This window comes from Planococcus citri, chromosome 1 (genome assembly GCF_950023065.1).
Source record: "Planococcus citri chromosome 1, ihPlaCitr1.1, whole genome shotgun sequence".
Lineage (NCBI taxonomy): Eukaryota > Metazoa > Arthropoda > Insecta > Hemiptera > Pseudococcidae > Planococcus > Planococcus citri.
Window position 1 is genome coordinate 23,456,700 of NC_088677.1, and position 20,413 is coordinate 23,477,112.

General features: G+C 32.9%; 1 protein-coding gene across 1 annotated transcript; it reads right to left on the bottom strand.

The window, feature by feature from the left end:
* Positions 1 to 2,966: 2,966 nt before the first annotated feature.
* On the bottom strand, positions 2,967 to 14,039 carry LOC135849946 (cAMP-dependent protein kinase type II regulatory subunit-like). Its single transcript, XM_065370610.1, has 8 exons — positions 13,490 to 14,039; positions 13,306 to 13,397; positions 13,143 to 13,226; positions 12,927 to 13,033; positions 12,598 to 12,856; positions 12,362 to 12,520; positions 12,069 to 12,171; positions 2,967 to 6,708 (listed from the first exon to the last, which is right to left on the bottom strand). Exons 1-8 carry the CDS (start codon positions 13,695 to 13,697, stop codon positions 6,578 to 6,580), a joined length of 1,143 nt encoding a protein of 380 aa, XP_065226682.1. The 5' UTR covers positions 13,698 to 14,039; the 3' UTR covers positions 2,967 to 6,577.
* Between the last annotated feature and the right edge of the window lie 6,374 nt (positions 14,040 to 20,413).

Below are 20,413 nucleotides of genomic sequence, written 5' to 3' on the forward strand. Positions count from 1 at the left end.
TTTTTTCTAAAATAATTTTTCAATAAATTTTTTTTTTGAATTTTTATTAATTTTTTTTTTGGTTTTTCAATGATTTTTCCAAAATTTTAATTTTTTTTTCTCTTCCAATTTTTGCGAAGTTTCTCCAGTTTTGGTAGACTTTTTAACTTCGAATTTTCACGATTTTAGATTTGCTCTAAATTACGGTCATTTTTTTTCATTTAGCAGCTTTTTCTGGTCTTGTGCTTTAAAAAAATTATAGTGATTATTTTGTTTACATTTTTGTGGAATTTTGATTTTTCTTCTTCCAAAAGTTATGATTTCCCTTAAATTTTGATTATTTTTTTCAGGGAGGGAGGGGAGCTTTTTCAAAATTTGATGAGTTTGTTTATTTCATTTTCATCCTTTGTGGTGAATTTTTTTTTCAGAATCTTGATATCTTTCATTCGTTGATCCCTCTCTCCTTTCTCTTTCGCTCCCAATTATGAGGAAGGTCCTCGGGATTTCCTCTCTCTTTGAACAATTTTTTTTTTCAAGTTCAAATTATTTTTCTCTTTCGAATCATTCGTCTTGAGTTTTGTTCGAAAGTTTTCGATGATTTTTCTCAAAATGTTTTTGATTTTTTGATTTCGTACTTTTAATTTCAATTCTCGCCAGTTCTCTGTTCTGAATTTTCAGTGATTTTTTTCCTGGATTGAATAGTCAAGAGTTTTCCATTTTCGTCCCATCCCTAATTTTATTTTGAATTTTATCGATTCGTTTTCTTGACTAAATTTTTGTTCTTAATTTCGGCGAAACCTTTTTTCTAGAATTTTCGTGATTTTATGAAATTTCCTCCTAATTTTGCGCCAAATTTTAGTGATTTTTTTCTGCTTAAATTTTTGAGTTTTTTTTTGTATGTCAACAGTGTCAACACTTGATGTTTTTATTTCGAATTTTTTGGGATGCTTTCTTAATTTTTTTTCGCGTTTTATTTTTCTCTCAATTTCAATAATTTTGTTGCATTTTTCCCCCTGAAACTTGTGTTAATTTTTGCCAGGTTTTGATGTCCAGTTCTCGCGAAATTGAGGATTTTTTAACCTTTCTGAAACCATGTACATTTTTTCGAACTCGAATTTTAAAAATGATTTTCACTTTTCCAAAATTTGGATTATAAGTTCCCCTTCCCCGTTTCTTACCTTTGATTTTATTAAGTTTTCTATTATGATTCTTCTCATTTACGGAATTTTTTACAATTACGAGTAGGTATTGTTCATTCATTCTCAACACTCGAATAATTTTTTTATCAATTGCTCGCTCGTGTAAAAATTTCTGCAGTTTTACAATTGACATTTTTTTGTTCAACTTTTTGAAATGATTTCGGATAAGATTAAATTTAGTTCCTCCCTATTTCGGTGGACGACTCTCCCCCCTTCTTTCAATTTTGCAATTTTTTCATTAGTTCGGTACGTTTTTTCGATTATGTTTCCAGAATCGAATATTTTTTTCAAGCTCATTTTTGCATTTTTATCTAATTTACATTCGAAGTGTTGATAATTTGCTAGTTTTTTAAAAATGGTTTTTATTTGAATTTTGATGATTTTTTTCTGGTTATACTTACTTTTTCTATCTTTTTGGTTTTGAGAAAAATTTGAGTACAATCCCTGTGTTAAGGTCATTGACTCACGTGTCTGAACTCTCAAGGTCACTGACTTACCTGTATAGCCTTCAAAGGTCGTCCGTCACGGCACCGCCTGTCTGTTTGGTCTTTTAAGGGTATTGACCCGTCACTCGTCAATGTCAGTATGGCTTTTCAAGGTACTGAAACTACTAAAAAGATGACAACAAACAAAACAGAGACCGCGGAACGCTATCATTAGCCATCGTTTACATGGCGAAGTAGGTATGCATCAATTCCGACTCGATTTTCAGTTGCCCAACTTCATATTGACGCCTTCTCAGCCTTCTGGAGCATATTCAAAATTCTGGAGAAATTGAAAAATCGCACTGGAGGTCCCGGAATGGCTGGCAATGGCAAAATACGCCCTGGTGGGGTTAGTTCCTGACAAAATACAGGGATTCGCGCAAATTTCAAAAATTTTCTCGCAAATGGGAAATTTTTGATTTTTTTGATATTTTTATGTACCTAACCTATACCTAAGTATTATGAAAAAAGCTGGTCAAAGAACCACTCTAGAGGTGTCCTTTTCAGAATCGACTCAAATGTGGATAAACTCGTTAAACAGGTCGAGCATAACACAAAACTCGATTCCAACTTCATATTCACGTCTTCTGGAGCATATTCAAAATTCTGGAGAAATTGAAAAATTGCGCTGGAGGCTCCAGAATGGCTGGAAATGCCGAAATTCGCCCTCGAGGTTATTAGTTCATGACAAAATACAGCAATTCGCGCAAATTTCAAAAATTTTCTCGCAAATGGGAAATTTTTGATTTTTGGATATTTTTATTATGAAAAAAGCTGATCAAAAAACCACTCTTGAGGTGTCCCCTTCAGAATTGGCTCAAATGTGGATACGTTCGTTAAAGAGGTCGAGTATAACACACAACTCGATTTTCAGCTATCCAACTTCATATTGACGTCTTCTGGAGCAAATCAAAAATTCTGGAGAAACTGAAAAATCACGCTGGAGGCTCCAGAATGGCTGGAAATGGCGAAATTTGGATTTGGGCGATTAATATCAGTTTTAAAACTTATTTAGATTATTTTTACAGATCACGTACGTACTTTTTTGAAAAAAGCATAAATGCCAGAAACAGTCAATTTTGAATTTTCAAAAATTCGCCAAAAATCGAAAAATGAACTTGGGCAGCTGAAAATTTGGTTTTGGAGGTTAACTTTTAGACCATCCTCATTCCAAAAATCGCGGTCCCGTTCAAATCGTAGACGGACACCTCAAGAGGTTCCCTTGTCAGTTGGTTCCTCGGTAAAACATTCACTTCTATAGATTTTATAAAATCAATCATCGAGAAAAAAAAAGTAAAAACCATTCATCAATTAATACATTTATTAAATAAATTAATACTGCTTAAAAATTACTAATATTAACTATGGTACGACTGAACGTTAACACGATACTCTATTTATGATTAAAAAGTTACACATTTCGGTTAAAACATACGTAACGTAACATAGTAAAATACGCGTTAGATTAACAGCCCTTTTCTATAAATGAATTTTTCCCCGATAATCGTGTGCGTTAGCTACTTTAAAGCTAGTGATAATAAAACACATTTTTTTTATTAAAAAAAAAAAAAAAATGAATTCAACTTTTCTTTTCAAATAGGTAGAAACATCGATAAAAATGAAACGAACATTAAGTTTTAAAAAAAAATACTGCTTTATGGGGAGATTTTGATTCATTTTTTCCGTACTTAGGAATGTATAACTCGATGAGCAAAAACGTAGGTACCTATCTAAATAGTAGAATATTTAAAAACTACGCTACAGAGACTGCCACACAACATATAAACGAATAAATGAAAAGGAAAAAAAAAACGAAACGAAACAATAAATTAAAATACGTACATCAAGTACTGGTAAAATAACCCATACCATTAAGAATAGAATTTAACAGTCTCAAACTACAATTATTCGTAAATTGGATTATTAAACTTTTGTTTTTAAACATAACATAGTATCCCTAAAAAAAAAAATCAAACTCGATTAAATAATTTAGGATTAGTAATTTTTTTCTTCAAACTTTAAGTAAATACTTATGTTACATTGTACGTTAAATTGCTAAATTATTAGGTCCCATGAAGAAACAAGAGGGAAAAAAGGAGAACAAAATGAAAAAAAAAAAAAAACGCCTTAGCGAAAACACAACATAGTGATACAAAGAGGATTGGAATGTATGTATATAAATTTCAATTAACAAAATTAGTGATATTCGTTATAGAACGTTGAAATTTTATAATAATACGTAGACAATTTTGTACATTACGTAAAAAATATTGCGACAGCTTTTAAAATTTATATGACTTTACATTTTGTATGATCATAAATTTACATAGATATGCTACATGGGAACATTTTTTTTCACACACTGATACACAAGTAAAAAAGTTTTGTTTGTAATACTTATTATTATAGGGTCGGGTTCCTCGAAACATTACCGTTACCTTATTTCATTCTAGCAAATAAGAAATAAAAAATATATAAGTATTCGTTTCGTGTTCTTATTGTACGAACAAACAGTACAAATTTTTAAAATACTCCTCATTCGAATTCAATTCGTAGATTATCGAATATTACAATACGCGAATGATTGTCAAAATTAACGTGCCGATCACCGTCAAAGAATTTCTTCAATGGTCAAAGGTACGTCGAACCTTTTGATTAAACTTGGAAGAAAACTTCGCGTCATTATAGAATTAGCCGGTCAGAAATTAAGTGAAGAAAAAAATTGATTAGAAAAAAAAATGAAAAAAATTCTGACCGACCACTCGATCTTTTGGAATCATTTTTATACATGCAACGGTGATGCTTCGAAGTATCGCATCTACTACTGATAAAATAAAAAAGCAGCAAATTGATTAATCGAGTACCCCTCCCTGGATGTGCGATTTTTCCTCGAACACGTATTTGAAAAATACAAAGGACGGAAAAATAATGCTTAAATTGTACACGATGAATTAACAACAGTAACGCCTTAATGCTGTCTGTACTAGTCACTTTGACTGGACAATACGGTCAACTTCTCAACACAATGAAGTCTCGAATAAAAAACAATTCTCGCAATTTCCTTCAATTGATAAAAATATCGCTCATCTGAAGGCAACGATCCTTTTTTTCATGATGAAAGGCTCAAACGAGAATTTTTCCCAGCCTAGTTCTAATTTTCAAAATTACACTCAAGATCCATGATCCGAATCCGAATTGAAAAATATGCATTCGAAACCAAAAGTAATCCAAATTCATCACAACCGCGTTAAAACTTCACTTCTGCCTCACTCCACCAATAATAAACCATAAAAACCCGAATCTCAAATAAGGACCTTTTTTACTCGACTAACCAATCCGACTCCTCCGTTTGACTATTTTCCATCCTAAGCTTCGTTTATTCTATACCTAAAATAACAGTCGTAAAATCATCACAAATTTCATCCAAAATGATATGCCGTAATCTACGTACTCCACGAGACAAAACCGAGCCGCGAACTAACTATAAAAAATCGTAATCTAAAAGACTTCTACTAAATTAACAAACCGACGAGTGTATCGTCCATCAACCATCACACAGCGTGTCCGGACGCACACTCGAGAAACTATTCAACTAAACGATATCGTATATAAGACTAGAAATAACAAGTAAACTATCTAATACCGTTAAATGAAGGAAAAATATAACCACCAATGCCACTGCCATTCACTCGAACGAGGGAAACAATGACCTCACTTTTATCAATCAAAATAGCCCAGCACTGATCAGTGTATTTTTTTTTCTCGAGAAATAAGCCACTCGTCTAGCTAAATTTTCTTATCGAAGAGATTGGCCAAAATTTATACATCGTAATATAAGAAGACGTAAGTGGATATCCTTCGGTCCAAATTTGAAACTGAATTTTTAAAAAAGTCAAAAAAGGAAGAAAAAAATATATACAAGCGGTAATTTTTCTCACACTACTTATTTTAAAATATTCTGAACGCTAACTCGATCAAGGTTAACGAAAGAGGTCGTTAAAATATGTACAATCTAACCTCGTACTCGTAACACCTTCGACTCTTCGGAATTGATTTAGAATTAAAATTGAAAAAAAAAAAGAAATCGAAACGTAAAAAAAATACGTACTCGCCTTCGTTAATATGAGGTAACCATTTGAACAGAGAAAAAAAAATAAAAGATGGGAACAACGAACCTTAAAGTCTGCCAGTTCATATGCTACACACATACGATTGATTACAACTGATATGTCCTACACAATTGCTCTTCTCATTGTAGCAATTGAGTCGACACACGTAAGGAACATGTTGGAAAGCAATACTAAAAATCACTTCCAAGTCACCCCAACACCATTTAAAATGTGACAATAAATAACAAAATGTAACAAGAATGAGGGAGGGGAAAATTAAAATACATATAAAGAAGCGAAATGAACAAACGAACAAAACTAACACAAAAATAAAAATTAAAAGTTAAAACAGAATATTGCACACGATATTGAAATTTTTTGATTTCTTAATTTAAAAAAAAATAAAAATAAAAAAAAACCTCCCCAACTTCGAGTTGCCTATGTAAAAGAAGTGAATCATATTAGAATGAAAATAGGGTAGGTTCTGACTTCAGATTACGAAAAAAAAAACATGCTAGAATTACTACTACCTATACCTAAATAAAATCAACAAAAGTGAATTAAAAATTATCGGAAATTAATACTTTAGCATGTTTGGTTTTCTTTCGTCTTTTTTTTCGTACGTAATCGTGATACGTAATTTTTTCCGAATTCCAAAAACCGCAACTAGGCGTGTGAAAACGAAAAACAAAAATAAAACAAGAACGAAAAATTAGATATCAAAAGTAGAAAAAAAGTAACGCGGAAAAAATGATACTTAAAATTGGTTATTTTTTTGTATGGCACTTTGGTTAGTTGTGCTCGTTTATCGGACATCGTTAACGTTACACGTTGATCCGAATATTTTCACCAGCTGATTCTCGTAGTCGTCGATGTTGCGTTTCATGATATCCATGCAAGGACCCAGTAATCTTTCGAACGCTTCCACATCCAAGACTGAAAATAATTAAGAACGAATTAGTCAATTGAAACACAGAAAACCCTCATTATAACGCTAAAAGAATACTCCTAGAATAACCTTCAGAAAGACACTTCCATAAAGAAAAATGGCAAAAATGGTCCGATCCTCCCCCCCTCTTCTTCGCTCCTTAATCAAGTCCATAAAATCATCAAAACAAATTGTAGTTTTAAAATTTATACTTGATGAATTTCAAAAAAAAATTCAGATAGAAGTATTTTTTTTGTTTTCAATTTTTACCTACTATTTGACCGTTGAAAAAAATATAAAGATTTGAGATTGTTTAATGCTCAAAAAAAATTTTGAATTCACTTAAAATAAGTATATGGAGGAAACATGAGTCTAGCCACGTGAATTTTTTCAAAATTTTTAGGCTCCCAAGGGGGGTGGGGGGGGGGTGATATCGACCAAAAAAAAATTGAAAAACACATTAAAAATGTTTTTTTTTTGTGTGTGTGATGGCACCACTAAAAAAAGCGATACTGCCAGTAATGTAATTTTGAAATTTTTCATGTGGCCTCTAAAAACGGTAGAAAATCAAATAACTTCTTGAAATCCCCATTATTAGCCCATGTCCACCCCCTCCCCCAATTTTGGGGCGAAAGAAGATTGACAATATAGGTATCGTTAAGATTTATGAATCGAACATGCTGAACACGAATATGAAGTTAGATTTGCAGTTGGGCCCTTCCAAGGGCCATATATTGGGTGCCGATGTTTTGGATTTCGAAAACTCGAGAAAAATAATGGCAAAAAATTAAGAACATTTTTTCGATTTTTGAAGTTGGCAATAATGACTAAAAAATTGCCACCACGTGCGTTTAAAAGTATTTCCTCAGTTTTAGGAATAATTGTATCTTTCAATATTTTGGCATCGTTAATATGCGAAATATTTGCGAAGAATACATTCGAGGGGATGGGTTGCCAAAAATGGAATTTTTTGTGAAAAATGCATCATCATTTCGCTATTTATGCCATGCAAATTCATGATTATGGTGTAAATAGCGCAACAATAAAGCATTTTTCACGAAAAACTTCAATTTTTGGCCAACCTCCTCCCTCAATGTGGACCTTAGAAGAGTTCAACTACAAATCTAACTTCATATTCGTGTTCAGCTGGTTCGATTCATATGATAACGATACCCATATTGTCAGTCATCTTTTTCCAAAAAATTGTTGGGGGGGGGGGGGGGTGATGAAAAAATCGTGTGACATATCAAAATACACGCCAGAGGTCACTATTGACGAATAAACTAATAAAAACGCGATCAACTCAACTCACCTCCCCCAAAGTCAGAAAATGAAATTATTTGAGCCATTTTTAATTCATTTCATAACAATTTCTCGGTAAAGACCTTTTTTTCATGATGTCCTGCTTGTTTGACACTTTGTAGCATACTAGATCACTTCTTCTATTTTTTAATCATGAAACAAAATTTGAGACTCTCCCTTCTAAAAAAATATTCAAGTATTTTTGGAAGAGAATGGTGAACCTTAAACGATGATTCCAGGTGATTTTAATAGGGTTCCCCCATTAATGGAGAAATCTAAAAATTTTTGTACTTCACATATTTTATTCTTTATTTTATTTTTTTTTTGAAAATATGAATTTTTAAAAATTTTCTGCCAAGTGATGATAAATTTGAGAGAAGGTGAGGAACATCTAAACATTTGAAAATTTTGAATTGAAAAAAAAATCGAAATGCTTTCTGAAGCAGTGAAAAAATAATATCGAACCCCTCCCTTCCACCTTTCATTCAAAATATAAAATTTGAGAAATTGTCCTGCTATTGTCTTTTTCACTATTTTCTAACTATGGAACAAAAATTTGAGGGGTCCCCTTTCTGAAAATATTGAGGTAGGTATTTTTGGGAAAATGGCTTGTTTTTTCATAATATTTTGAATTAAAAATTTTTGAATTTCCATTTCATTCTTCCCTTATTTTGGAAATTTCAATTTCTAAAAATTTTCACTCAAATGATGATAAATTCGGAAGAAAAGATCCAAACATTTAAAAATTTTGAATTAAAAAAGAAATCAAAATATTTTCTAAAGTAGCGAAAAAAATAGATTGCAATAATATTGAACCCCTCTCCTTTCCTTTTAAATAAAATATAAGAAATTGTCCTACTTTTGCCCTATTTTTTCATGCTTTTCCGTTTTTTGGACAACTTTTCTAGTTGAAAATCACAAATAGATGCAAATAACATCCAGTTGTGAAATTTGCGGGCAAATGCGCGCATTTTAACATTACTGGGGGGGAGGGGTGCTCATGGACTCAAAATTGGGGTTTCGAGAAGTTGTTTGATTTTCTAATGTTTTAGAGGCCACATGCAAAATTTCGAAACTATATCATTGGCAGTATCGTTTTTTTTTGTGGTGCCATGACACAAAAAACACCTTTTTTTTCAGTGTTTTTGAGCTTTTTGAAGATGACCCACCTGGAGGAAACATTTGAAAAAAATTCCAATAATAGAATTCATGCAGGTATATTTTTGGAAGAAAAAAATTTCGTGTGCTTGGATTAGTTTGAAGATAATTATGATGGTTTCAAATTTTCTTTTGAGCGAGAAAAGGTGTATTTTTTGGGCCAATTTTTTTCAAAAAAATATCCTAAAATCCAGAAATGTACCATTGAGCAGCTACAGCTCTGGGAATCTCTTTCTGCGTCATAATTTTCAATTTTAACTAAGTATCAACAAGTTTTGAGAGCCACTTCCAACATATTATGTGATAAAAACTGTGCTTTTTGGGCCAAATAATTCCAAAAAATGCCTTCAAATCTCAATTATACAATTTGGACAAAAAAAATGCGATTTTCTGATTTAAAACGTGAAAAAAGTTTCGATTGGTGAAGTTGACCCATTTTACCCCTATTTTTACATATCCGTTGAAAAAATGGAGAAAACCCTTTCACTCGATGAAATGAACTCGATCACAAAAAAAATCAAAGTAGAAAAAATTCGATTTTCAATTCCAAACATCAAAAAAAGTTTAAATTTATTCAGTTGCCTTATTTTGACCCCTTTATGACGTATTCCATGAAAAAGTTGTTAAAAATTACACTCGCAGCAAAAAAATTAAAATTCGTTCATTTTTTGAATTTTTTCGAATTTTGATTTTTTTTTTGGTGATGAGTTCATTTCATTGAGTAAAAGGGTTTTCCCGCTTTTTCAACGGATACGTAAAAATAGGAGTTAAATGGGTCAACTTCACCAATCAAAACTTTTTTTCAAGATTTAAATCAAAAAATCGCATTTTTTCGCAATGTTTAAATTTTTTTAAATCGACTTTGTTACAAGTTACCATCCCCATTTTTTATTAATGTTGTTCAACATGAAAAATTATCTATAATATATTTTTTTCAGAATTTTTGAGAGTTGGAACGATATGAAAAGTAAGTTTTGAAACTTTTCGAACTAATTTTTCATATGAAAAAAAGTGGCAACACTGATTTTTATGATATCGCCAAAAAGCCTTTTAATACCTCTAACTATTAAAAAAAGTTGCATTTTGGTAGGTATCGCGGTTATCGAGTAATCCACTGCTGAAATGGATGATATTTCAAGTTCACTGAAAACTTTGACACCCCCTAGCAGTCTTTGAAAAAGGGCTAGAGGGCTGTGATTTGCGCCATTGGTCATCCCTTCAAAAAAGTACTTCCACCGGAAAAATTTCAAAAAAAATCGCCCACCCCCCCGACCACCTTACTACTTCTTGATCGAATTGACATGGAATGACCCAAGTAATATGCCCATGTGAAAAACAAAATCAATGAAAAAATGCTGAAACTTTCCTTATAATTTTAATACAAATTTTATCCTTATAAAAAAAATCATTTTAGAGCACACTCTACCACGCCGTACTAATAATCGAAACACTCATCATGAACCGTTCACAATTTACGTACTAATTACAGAAAGTATACAGCAAAGTGAAAAGAAACCCCTCCAATCAATATTTTTTTCAAAACCCATTTCAAAAAAATACTTCGACGTTTTGCTAGGGGAATGAACGTTGAGGTCAAACACTCTAACGACAATATGGCACACTAAACTACACTCTCAAATTTATTGCGTACCGCTCCGGGATCACTCAACAACACACCTATACCACTTGTAATAGGTAGGCAACCTATATGGGAGAATTTTTCGCCGAATAAAAATGCGTGACTAAAAACCGTTTCCCTCCAGTCTACTGTCAGCGGATAACCGTGCAATGCGATGAAAAACTGAAATATACACGTTATCAGTCGGGTTCTCTGGACGAGGCAAAGTGAGCGGCGTTAGATAGGTGAAAAGGATGGTGTAGTTGATAGTCGCCGCATCGTATTCATTAATATGTAATATGTTGCAACAGGGAATACGTAACTTGCTCAACTATACACATCCTGTTATTCTTCGGCGACATGACGATGGCGGTTCGCGCGAGATATTCGTCTCTCTGTACACGTCGCACGTCGTCGTATATAAACTTTACGATAGAAAGCTATAGCTATTGTCGTAAAAGCGAACATAAAAAAATACGCCACACAAACGACGACGACGACGATGATTCCCGGAAGTAGTCAACTAAAGGTAAAATCCCTCCTGCGCTTCGGCATCTACCTAATACACCCCGCGATATTATTTTAACCGCCGATTCATTACCCAGGTAATAAACGTCGAGAGGTGTACGCGAGTATAACGAAAAACGCCAAACATAAACAAAAAGTTTTCTACCCCTCACGGTAGATAGTCATTAAGAATAAACGATTTTTCAATTTTTCCCCTAGCGTCATCGTCGTATTCTTTGATACACGATTCGAGCTGCATGAAGTTACGATGAAGCAAGTTTCGACATTATTTTACTACGAGTAGTACTTATTATTCTCATGTGAACGAGCTCGAAGAACGGTAAAGTAGATTAAACGGTTTCGATAACCACCACGAATCGAGTGCAGTTTTTACTCCACTCTTCGTCGAAAATAATATAAAGAAGAAAATTATTAGAAATTGTCACGATCTCAATTCGTCTATAATGTAGTACCGATCAAACGGAGGAAATAATTTTTCTCATTCGAGTATCCTTATCTGATTACTCGTAGAATCGACTAGTATAAGTATTTTTCTAATTGCGTGATGAGGGTTTCATCTATCGTTAACTTATCATCGTTTTTTACTCGAAAAAAAAATTAAAACGTAATTTATAACGACTTAATTCTCGGATATAGCTTTCAATAAAATAAAAAAATCGTTAAACATCCCACACATATTTTCTTCTACGACATAAAAACCTTCGAGATGGATTAAATAAATATAACGTACGACTTTACTCGTATTCTCGTATATATACTCACAAGCTAATTTGACATCGCCGAGTGCATAGGCCGAGGCAGCTCTGGGTTTATGTGTGACCAAAGCCAATTCACCAAAATACCCGCTTTTTTCGATCTTCTTAATCTGAAAACGTTGAAAAATTTCACGGTTATATATATCTAGCTAGTAAGATGAATCAAAGCATACACGATCGACTAATTAATATGAATAGGTAGTTATAATTGCTAATTGCGATTATGTAAATTGCACTAGAGATGATTTTATGGATTTTTTAAATGCGGCGAGACGACGTAGACGAAGATTCGCAACCTACCTCTACTTCTTTATTGGCTTCGTCCAAAATACATATACGAATGGTGCCATCTTCGATGAAATACATTCCATCGGCAGCATCACCTTGTTTGATTATGCATTCTCCGTTATTATAAGAGCGAGGAATCAGAGCGTCGGCCAAGTTCATCCTTTCGTACGACTAAAACGATAATAAAATCCGTTAGATTACTTTGCAAGTCGCAAAACCGACAGCTGAAGAGGTAAATCGACGAATACCTGTAGAGCTTTTAGCATCGGTACGTTATCGATCAAGGCTTCGTACATTTTTCGTTTTTTGAAAGCGCTTTTTAATACGATACGACGAAATGTTTGACGATCCATCGCCCATAAAGAACCTTTGGTGGCTGCTTGGATTGTAGCTGCTCGTGGCATGTTGTACATCAAAGCCAACTCGCCGAAGCTACCTTTACCATTATACGTATGAACTAATAATTGCTTTCCATCGTCGGTATTCACAAATGCTTGGTAGACACCTCTGTAATAAAATACCAGTCGGTAAGAAAAGCGTAATAATTCGAGTTCTATTCGGTAGATGGAACGCTTACTCTTGTATGACATAGAAATTATCTCCATCGTCTCCTTGTTTGATGATATAATCGTCTTTTTCCGCGATTTTTTCAAACATAGCGTCGATAACTTCGTTCATTTGTTCCTAAAATGGAAAAAATACACGTTATCTAGCGATCTAATTAAAGTTATATGCAAATAAGGTGAATTTAATTTGACGCGTATCAACACGCAAGCGTGCTGGGAATACTTACTTTGTCTAATGAACGAAATAGTAATATATCTTTGACACTATCAGCTAATGCTTGTCTTTGTGCGTCGGATTTAGGAAAGACGACCTAAAAAAACATAATTTTCAATTCTTCGTAATGCGCTAATAAATTCGAAACGAGTTCGAGATTATATGCAATCGCGTACTTTTTTATTATCATCATCGTCGTCCTCTTCGGGATTATATGCTTCGGCGAAGACAGATTTTCGTCTAGAATTGAATCTATTCATAGGAGCTTCTGTAAATTCAACAAATAAATGGTACAATAATCAATTTCTAAGATGCAACAAACGCTACAAGATGTCAATTGGCAACGTGTTTTATACAAACCATCTTCAGAGATAACTGATTCTTCGCCAACAGAAGGTGATCTTATATCCGCCAACTTGCGAGTTTCCCTTAATCGGTTGAAAAAATCGCAAGCGTATGTGACTACATCTTCCTGAGGTTGTTCCAGTAGATAATTCACGGTGAAATCGAGCAATATTTCACGTAGCTCGTCGGGAACGTAGATTTTGTTGACGCTACCCCGACTCATGATTTATTTCGAGTTTGTAGTTAGAATTCACGATAAACTGGTAATCATTTAGTTGGTAAGACTTGACGAAATATTGATGATTTTGGATACGAGGAATAGCTACTCTACATAATATTATGTTGAAACTGCAATCTGACTTGACCCAACAGAAACGAATATCTGAAGGACGAGTAACTCCACTGAGAGATGATATGTTCGAGTAAATACACAATTACGCGTGATATATTGACATTTTCGATGATTATTTTAAGAAAAAATACTTATAAATAATTATAAACGCGAATAATAAACGACAACGGAGAGTTATAAATTTTTAAAAAATATCACTTGCACTGATTATGGCGAAATGGTAGGTGTAGTTTATGGCTGACGTCGTGATGTTGCGATGCCGGAAAATTTTCGAAAATTTTTGCATTGGTAGGTATGTGGAAATGAAAATAGGTAATACAATTTTCCAAAAATTTTAAATTTTAAATTTTTTAGAAAAAAAATTTGAATTTGAATTATTTGAAGCAAATGAAATGAAACTGAAAACAAACTGGGGAAATTTCAAAATCAAAATCCATTTTTGCCGATTTTTGCGTGAAAAGTAGAGTAGAGTTTATGTATTTTAGTAATGAGTAGGTAATGATAGAAGATTTTTCCACCAAAAGTTTCTGCTGCTTTCTTTCTACCCTTTATTCCTATATGGAAAGGAAAAAATGCATAGGGGATGGGCGGAAATTTTTCTTCCATGGAAGTTCAAATTTATGAAGTAAAAAAATCAGGGATGGAAAGCTTGCTGAAAGCTAAAAGCTAAAAAGCTGAAGAAGTTTGGGATTTTTGAAAGCTAAAAGCTCTAGCCAAAATCTTTACATTATTTTTATTCAGCTTTCTTTCAGTTTCGTTTCAGCTTTCTTAATTCTTACAAATTCAATTCATTTGGTTGGTCACTGGTCAGTTTCTGTTTGAGTCATTGATTTTCAATGGTTTGAGTTCTTTTATCTTTTTTGATTTTCACATTTTACTTTTCTCAAGTTTCAAACTTCAGTTTTCTCTTGTTTTTTTTTTTTTCGTTGTGCTGGTGGGTTTCCATTTTCTTTTCTATTCACCTCATTGAAAAAATTTTGAAAAGCTGAAAAGGGTGAAAACCTGAAAGCTAAAAGCTGACAGCTGACTGGCTGAGGAAGTTTGAGATTTTTGAAAGCTAAAAGCTAAAGCCAAAAGTTTTATCTTCCAGCTTCAGCTTTCCATCCCTGAAAAAAACTGTTGTAAATGACGAGAAAATTCAAAAATTAAATTGTAAAAAAAACGTATAATTTGAAATTTCTCAAAAGTATTGAGCACAAAATTAAAATACTAACAAAATTTTTTAAATTAATGTTATTCCTCTCCTCTCCCTCCCTCCTCCAATCATACTTAACCATGATTTGTTCAATAGAAAATTGAATTGAAAACTTCATGTCATTCATTGAAAAATGAAAATGTTTAAAATCGATTTTATGCATTATGCATTGAAATTCATTTTTCCAGTCTTAGAACAATTTCTTTGCTCACGCAAAGATCACGTGACCCCAATGTCCAATACCTACTTGATTTTTTTGAAATGTGCATATTCTGGAGATTGAGTTCTTTTGCAAAATAGTCCATCTTCAAAATTGAAAAAATTGTCATCTTTACAGTTCATCTAAATTTTTGAAAGTTGGAATTATTTGTTGACTTTGAAGTTTGGGGGGAGGGGGTGTTTATAATTACCAGATTATTACACCCTACGTCAGGTTATATTGAATTTGTCAGGTTGTGCTTTTTAACAAAGAGCAATAAATTTTTTTATTTCGGAAGGGTTGTCAGGAAGGAATGGAGAGAGAGTTTTCATCTATTTGAAAAAGGGGAACAATAGAATAATAGAAATTAGAATAGTAGGTGTTGAACAGATATGGGTTCAGAACTTCAGAAGGGCTTAGGAGCTTTTAGGTAAAATGGTCATGTTATGTGTGATTTTGGTGTGTCCAATTCTCAGTCTTATCAAGATAACTTCTTTAAGTCTATTTAAGTGGGAGAGGTTTTTCCAAGGATGAACTGATTTTTTTCATGTCGAAAGAGCTTGTTGGCTGTTTGTTGGGACCAGAAATTTTGTCAATTCATGTATATATTTTGAGTATGAGAAAAGATTTGATGTCGTCAGCTGTGATGATGGTAAGGGGGGAAAGAGTATTTGCAGATTTTGCATAAGTATCAATAATTTTGTTTCCAGTGATTCCAATGTGGCTGGAAACAGAAACACATATATAGGTAAACTGATTAACTGAATAATAAAGAGGGAATTTTGTAACTCAAATAGTTTTTAAAGAATATTTTGAACTATAGGGTGATCATAAAAAATAGGTTTTGTATAGCAATCAATGAACTTAAGGAATCACTCTGGATCAAAAAATATTAATTGTTATCTGGTTCAGAGGTGAGTAAGTATATCACAAAGGCAATGATAGATAGCAGTGAGTTCAACAGAGTAAATAGATGAACAGTTTAGGAGTTTGAAATTTGAAATTTCACCATTTATAGAGTACCTATATGGATATCCAGAATGATGATTTGGTATTTTTGATCCATTGCTGTGAAACAGAGGTTGAATTCAGGATATTTTGATAGAAGTTCCAGATAGGTAGTTATTTTTAATTATTAATGGGGAATGACTTTTCATTGAATAATTATTCAAATAGTAGGTAGTCAATTTGAGGAGGTGTAAGCAGCCATGGAGGGTAAGGATAGGATATTGGTTTTTGAATGAGAGTTTTTGGGTCTATTTGAAGATTGGTTATATTATAATGTTCTAATAAAATCAAAGATAGGTCCGTTGTAAATGTTCAAAAAGATGGGGGTTGGGTAGGTGAATTGAATATTTGAGTGGATGAGTAAATTTTTGTAATTGAAATTCTTTTTAGTTTTTCGGAACTGTTGGTACCAGGGACGGTTTTAGGGGGGGGTAGGGGGGATGACACCCCTCCAATGTTCAGCAGAATCGTTGGCAAAAATGGCAACATGGTAAACTGTCGGAAAATGTCGGCAAGTAGGAGAAAATTTGAAAAAAAAATCGTCAGTTTGGTGGAAAATTGTCAATTTGTCGACAAAATCATCGATCTATCCTCAAAATTCTTATCCCTCGCCGTCAGGTTGGGGACTGGGGAACCCCGAAAAAAGGTTAGGTAGGTACCTTACCTTTTTTTAAAAATTTTTTAACATTGATAATCGTTTATTTTGCCATTGAAAGTTAACAAAAACTAAAAAGTAAATTCCACTTGAAAATGCACTTATAAATGAGTAAATAAACGAAGTAAGTTGTAAGTACGTAAATGAACAGATTCTAAATTACAAAATATAAACACAGTACCTACCTACCGTTCTCGGTAATCTACATTTATCCCGATTTTTCTCGTTAGTAATGAACAAAAAAAAAATCTGAAGATGTGCAGACAAATCGCAGTTAGGTAATAAAGGTAGACATTCTTTGGAAAAAAATATATCTTGATGAGAAAATGGTAATTAGAAACACTTTTGTTGCAAATTAAATGAACTGAAAAATTATAAAATTGAATATGAAAACTTTCTCGGTCCAATTGTGCGGAGGAAAAACACGAGAAATGAGTTATGAATATTCACTGATTGTACAGATGCCGGAGACTGGAGACATCGGCTCTACTCAAGCGATAAAATGGTTGATGTTCATCGTGTATGTCAAACTTATACGCAATGACATTGTCCAGATTATTCATACTCGATCCCATCGTCTGCAAGCATGAAATTCCGGTGAGAATTGCCCGGGAAACTGGGACATTTAAAGATTTTACAATTGACGAAAGAGCGCCAATGCATAAACCAATTATTTCTCGAATTTCATTTTCTGCACTACGATAATATCTCCCTGGCGGCCAGGCTTCTCCTTCCGGTATATCGTCTATACTATTGACAGCATCGCTGCACATTGAATCGTAGTCATCGCATAAAATTATCACGTGTTTTTGCCAATATTTTTTCAAATAATTCGCCAAATTTATCAAGGCCGCACTAATCACTGCTCCGCATAGTTCTGGAATTTCACCCAGATCACACCACATTTTGAAGGCTGTCTTTTCACTGTCGCTCAATTCGCTGTTCGATATCAAATAGTCGTGTTGTTTGTATGCTGCTTGGACCACCAAAGCTAGCTGATTCAGTGCGGTAGTAACTGAAGAAATTGGACATAAAGCTTTAAAGTCCAAGTACAGAATTGGATACTTTCCTTGATGGCATTCCATTATTTTTTTGTGTTTATTGATGAGAAGTCCTTTGAATAATGCTCGATTATTTTCCATTATTGTATTGCTAGGAACAACTTCCAGGAAACATTTCAACATCAGTAAGTTAACGGACTTGCCGGATTTTCTGGGCTCCACCAATAATATTTTAGAGTTGGGTTCATCAAACACGGCTTTGATCAATAATGATTTATCAACAAATTCTGGCAGAAGTCTGAGTTCAGAAAAAGTTTGCGAACCGGAATCCATAATCTTGTTTGGTGAAGACGTTGTCAGCGACGATGATGGCGGGCTTTTCAACCAGAGCCGAGCCGATTGTGCACTTGTTTTTACTTCTTTAGGGTTCGACTGTACGGCCTTCCTCTTCTGTTAGCTTTTCTTTCGTATACTTTCATTTTCACTGTTACAATGCAATTAAATATTTCAATATCAATTTTCCATAAATTACACACCACACGGAGTGATACTACGTAAGTAAGATAAAGATATAGCTAGCATAGCAGCAAAAGCGAACGAACAAACCTCACGTTAGGTTAGGTTAGACTTCGTGTATTTCCGTTAGGTTAGCCTTCGGGCAATTCCGTTAGGTTAGGTTAGCGTTCGTGCAACTCCGTTAGGTTAGCCTTCGGCTATGCTCGAGTACTTTGAATAGATTCGTTCATTTATTATTATTACCTTTTAGAGCTTTTATACTTAGTTTATTCGATTTAAGATTCAAGAAAAGTTCAAAGCTGTGTAATGAAGAGATGGGAACGAAAATGAAATTCGGACGAAGAGATAAAATCTGAGGATTTACATATTATTGTGACCGATGAAAGATGAAACTGATTGAATGAATGAATGAATGAAGTGGATATAAATTCGATTTTCAACAACCTTCAGTGCTTCAGTGGTAGTGGTCACTTAAAACTTCTTTCAGCGAATTTCTTCTCATATTGAAATGATTTAGTTTCTATTTTTCTCTGATTCCTTCTTCGCGGCGAACATATCTTAGAATTTCCATAATTTATTATTTGATGAACGAGAACTCGTAAAATTTTTAAAAAGTTGAGATCAGAGAGATCGATCGAATTTTCATATTAAAACTGATGTTGTTTCACTTTTCAAATCAAAAGTTTTCCAAAACTTTTGCCCTCGCTTCGCACGAGCCATTCAACATACTGCTTTTCCGAAATCATAAGAATTATGTATGGAAACAGAACAGAAAAATTCTAGAAATATGTAGATACCTAGCTACCTACTCATAAATGTACTTATAATACTCAAAGCAGTCAAAGCAATCATCTCAACATCTTAAACTGGTATAAGAAGCCACTTCATATTTTAAAGAAATATTAATTTACTGTAACTTTCAGAAAAGTTTCCGCAAGTTTTCGAAATATAAATTACTAGAAATTTATTACCCTATACTAGTGGAGTTGGTGTAAAAATTTTCCATGCTCTGTGCTCCTTCTTTTTTTTTTAATAAAGAACGAGTAATATTGTTCATTTTTCAACGTTCAAAGGTGATTTTTGACGTTCTTTATGAAGTCCAGCTTTTTTTTATTTTCAAGTGCCATTTTTTACCAATGATTGCCAAAAAAGTTTTGCTTTTTTCCATAATTAACTACCAAAGTCTTGTTTTTTTTTTTTTTGGACAAAAATTCTTCAGTTACTTAGCTTTTTGCTAAAATTTTCAAAGTGTTGTTTTTCACGAAAAATTGAAAACAATAATAAAATCTTGTCTTTCCAAAAATTGACAAAAATTTAGCATTTTCTAAAGAAGCTAAAAGTTGTCGTTTTTTGAAAAAAAATTCAAAAAGTAACTTTTTTCAAAAATTGTCCAAAACTCAAAACTCTTGGTTTTTTCACAAATTATTAAAAATTTTGCTTTCTTCTTGAAAATTGCAAAAACTTGTTGCTAAAAATGTCTCCTTCCTGTTAAAAATTGTCAACAATTTTTGTGTTTTCAAAAATTGGCAAAAAATTTTGCGTTTTAGTAAAATGGTTGAAAATTGTCGTTTTTTTTGCAAAAAAAATCCAAATTCAGAAAGTTTTAAAAAGTATTTTTTTCCGAAAAATTTTAAAAAGAAACTTTTTCCAAAAATTATCCAAACTAGGTTTTTTGGCAAAAATTGCAAAAAAGTGCCATTTTTTGCCAATTACAGCCAAATAGTTTTGCATTTTGCTATAATTATCAAAGTCTTGTTTTTTTTTTGACAAAAATTCTCACTTTTATCTAAATAAAAATTGCTACCAAGGCTGAATTTTTCAAGAGGTCACTCGGAAGTCTCTTCTGTTTGCTCAAAATTTCCAAAAACAATCAGTTTTTCTTGTACTTTTGCTAAATTTTCAAAGGGGCGTTTTTCATGAAAAATTGTCAAAAAATATTGGTTTATCAAAAATTGACAAAAATTTTTAAATTTTCTAAAAACAGCTGAAAGTTGTTGTTTTTTGCAAAAAAAT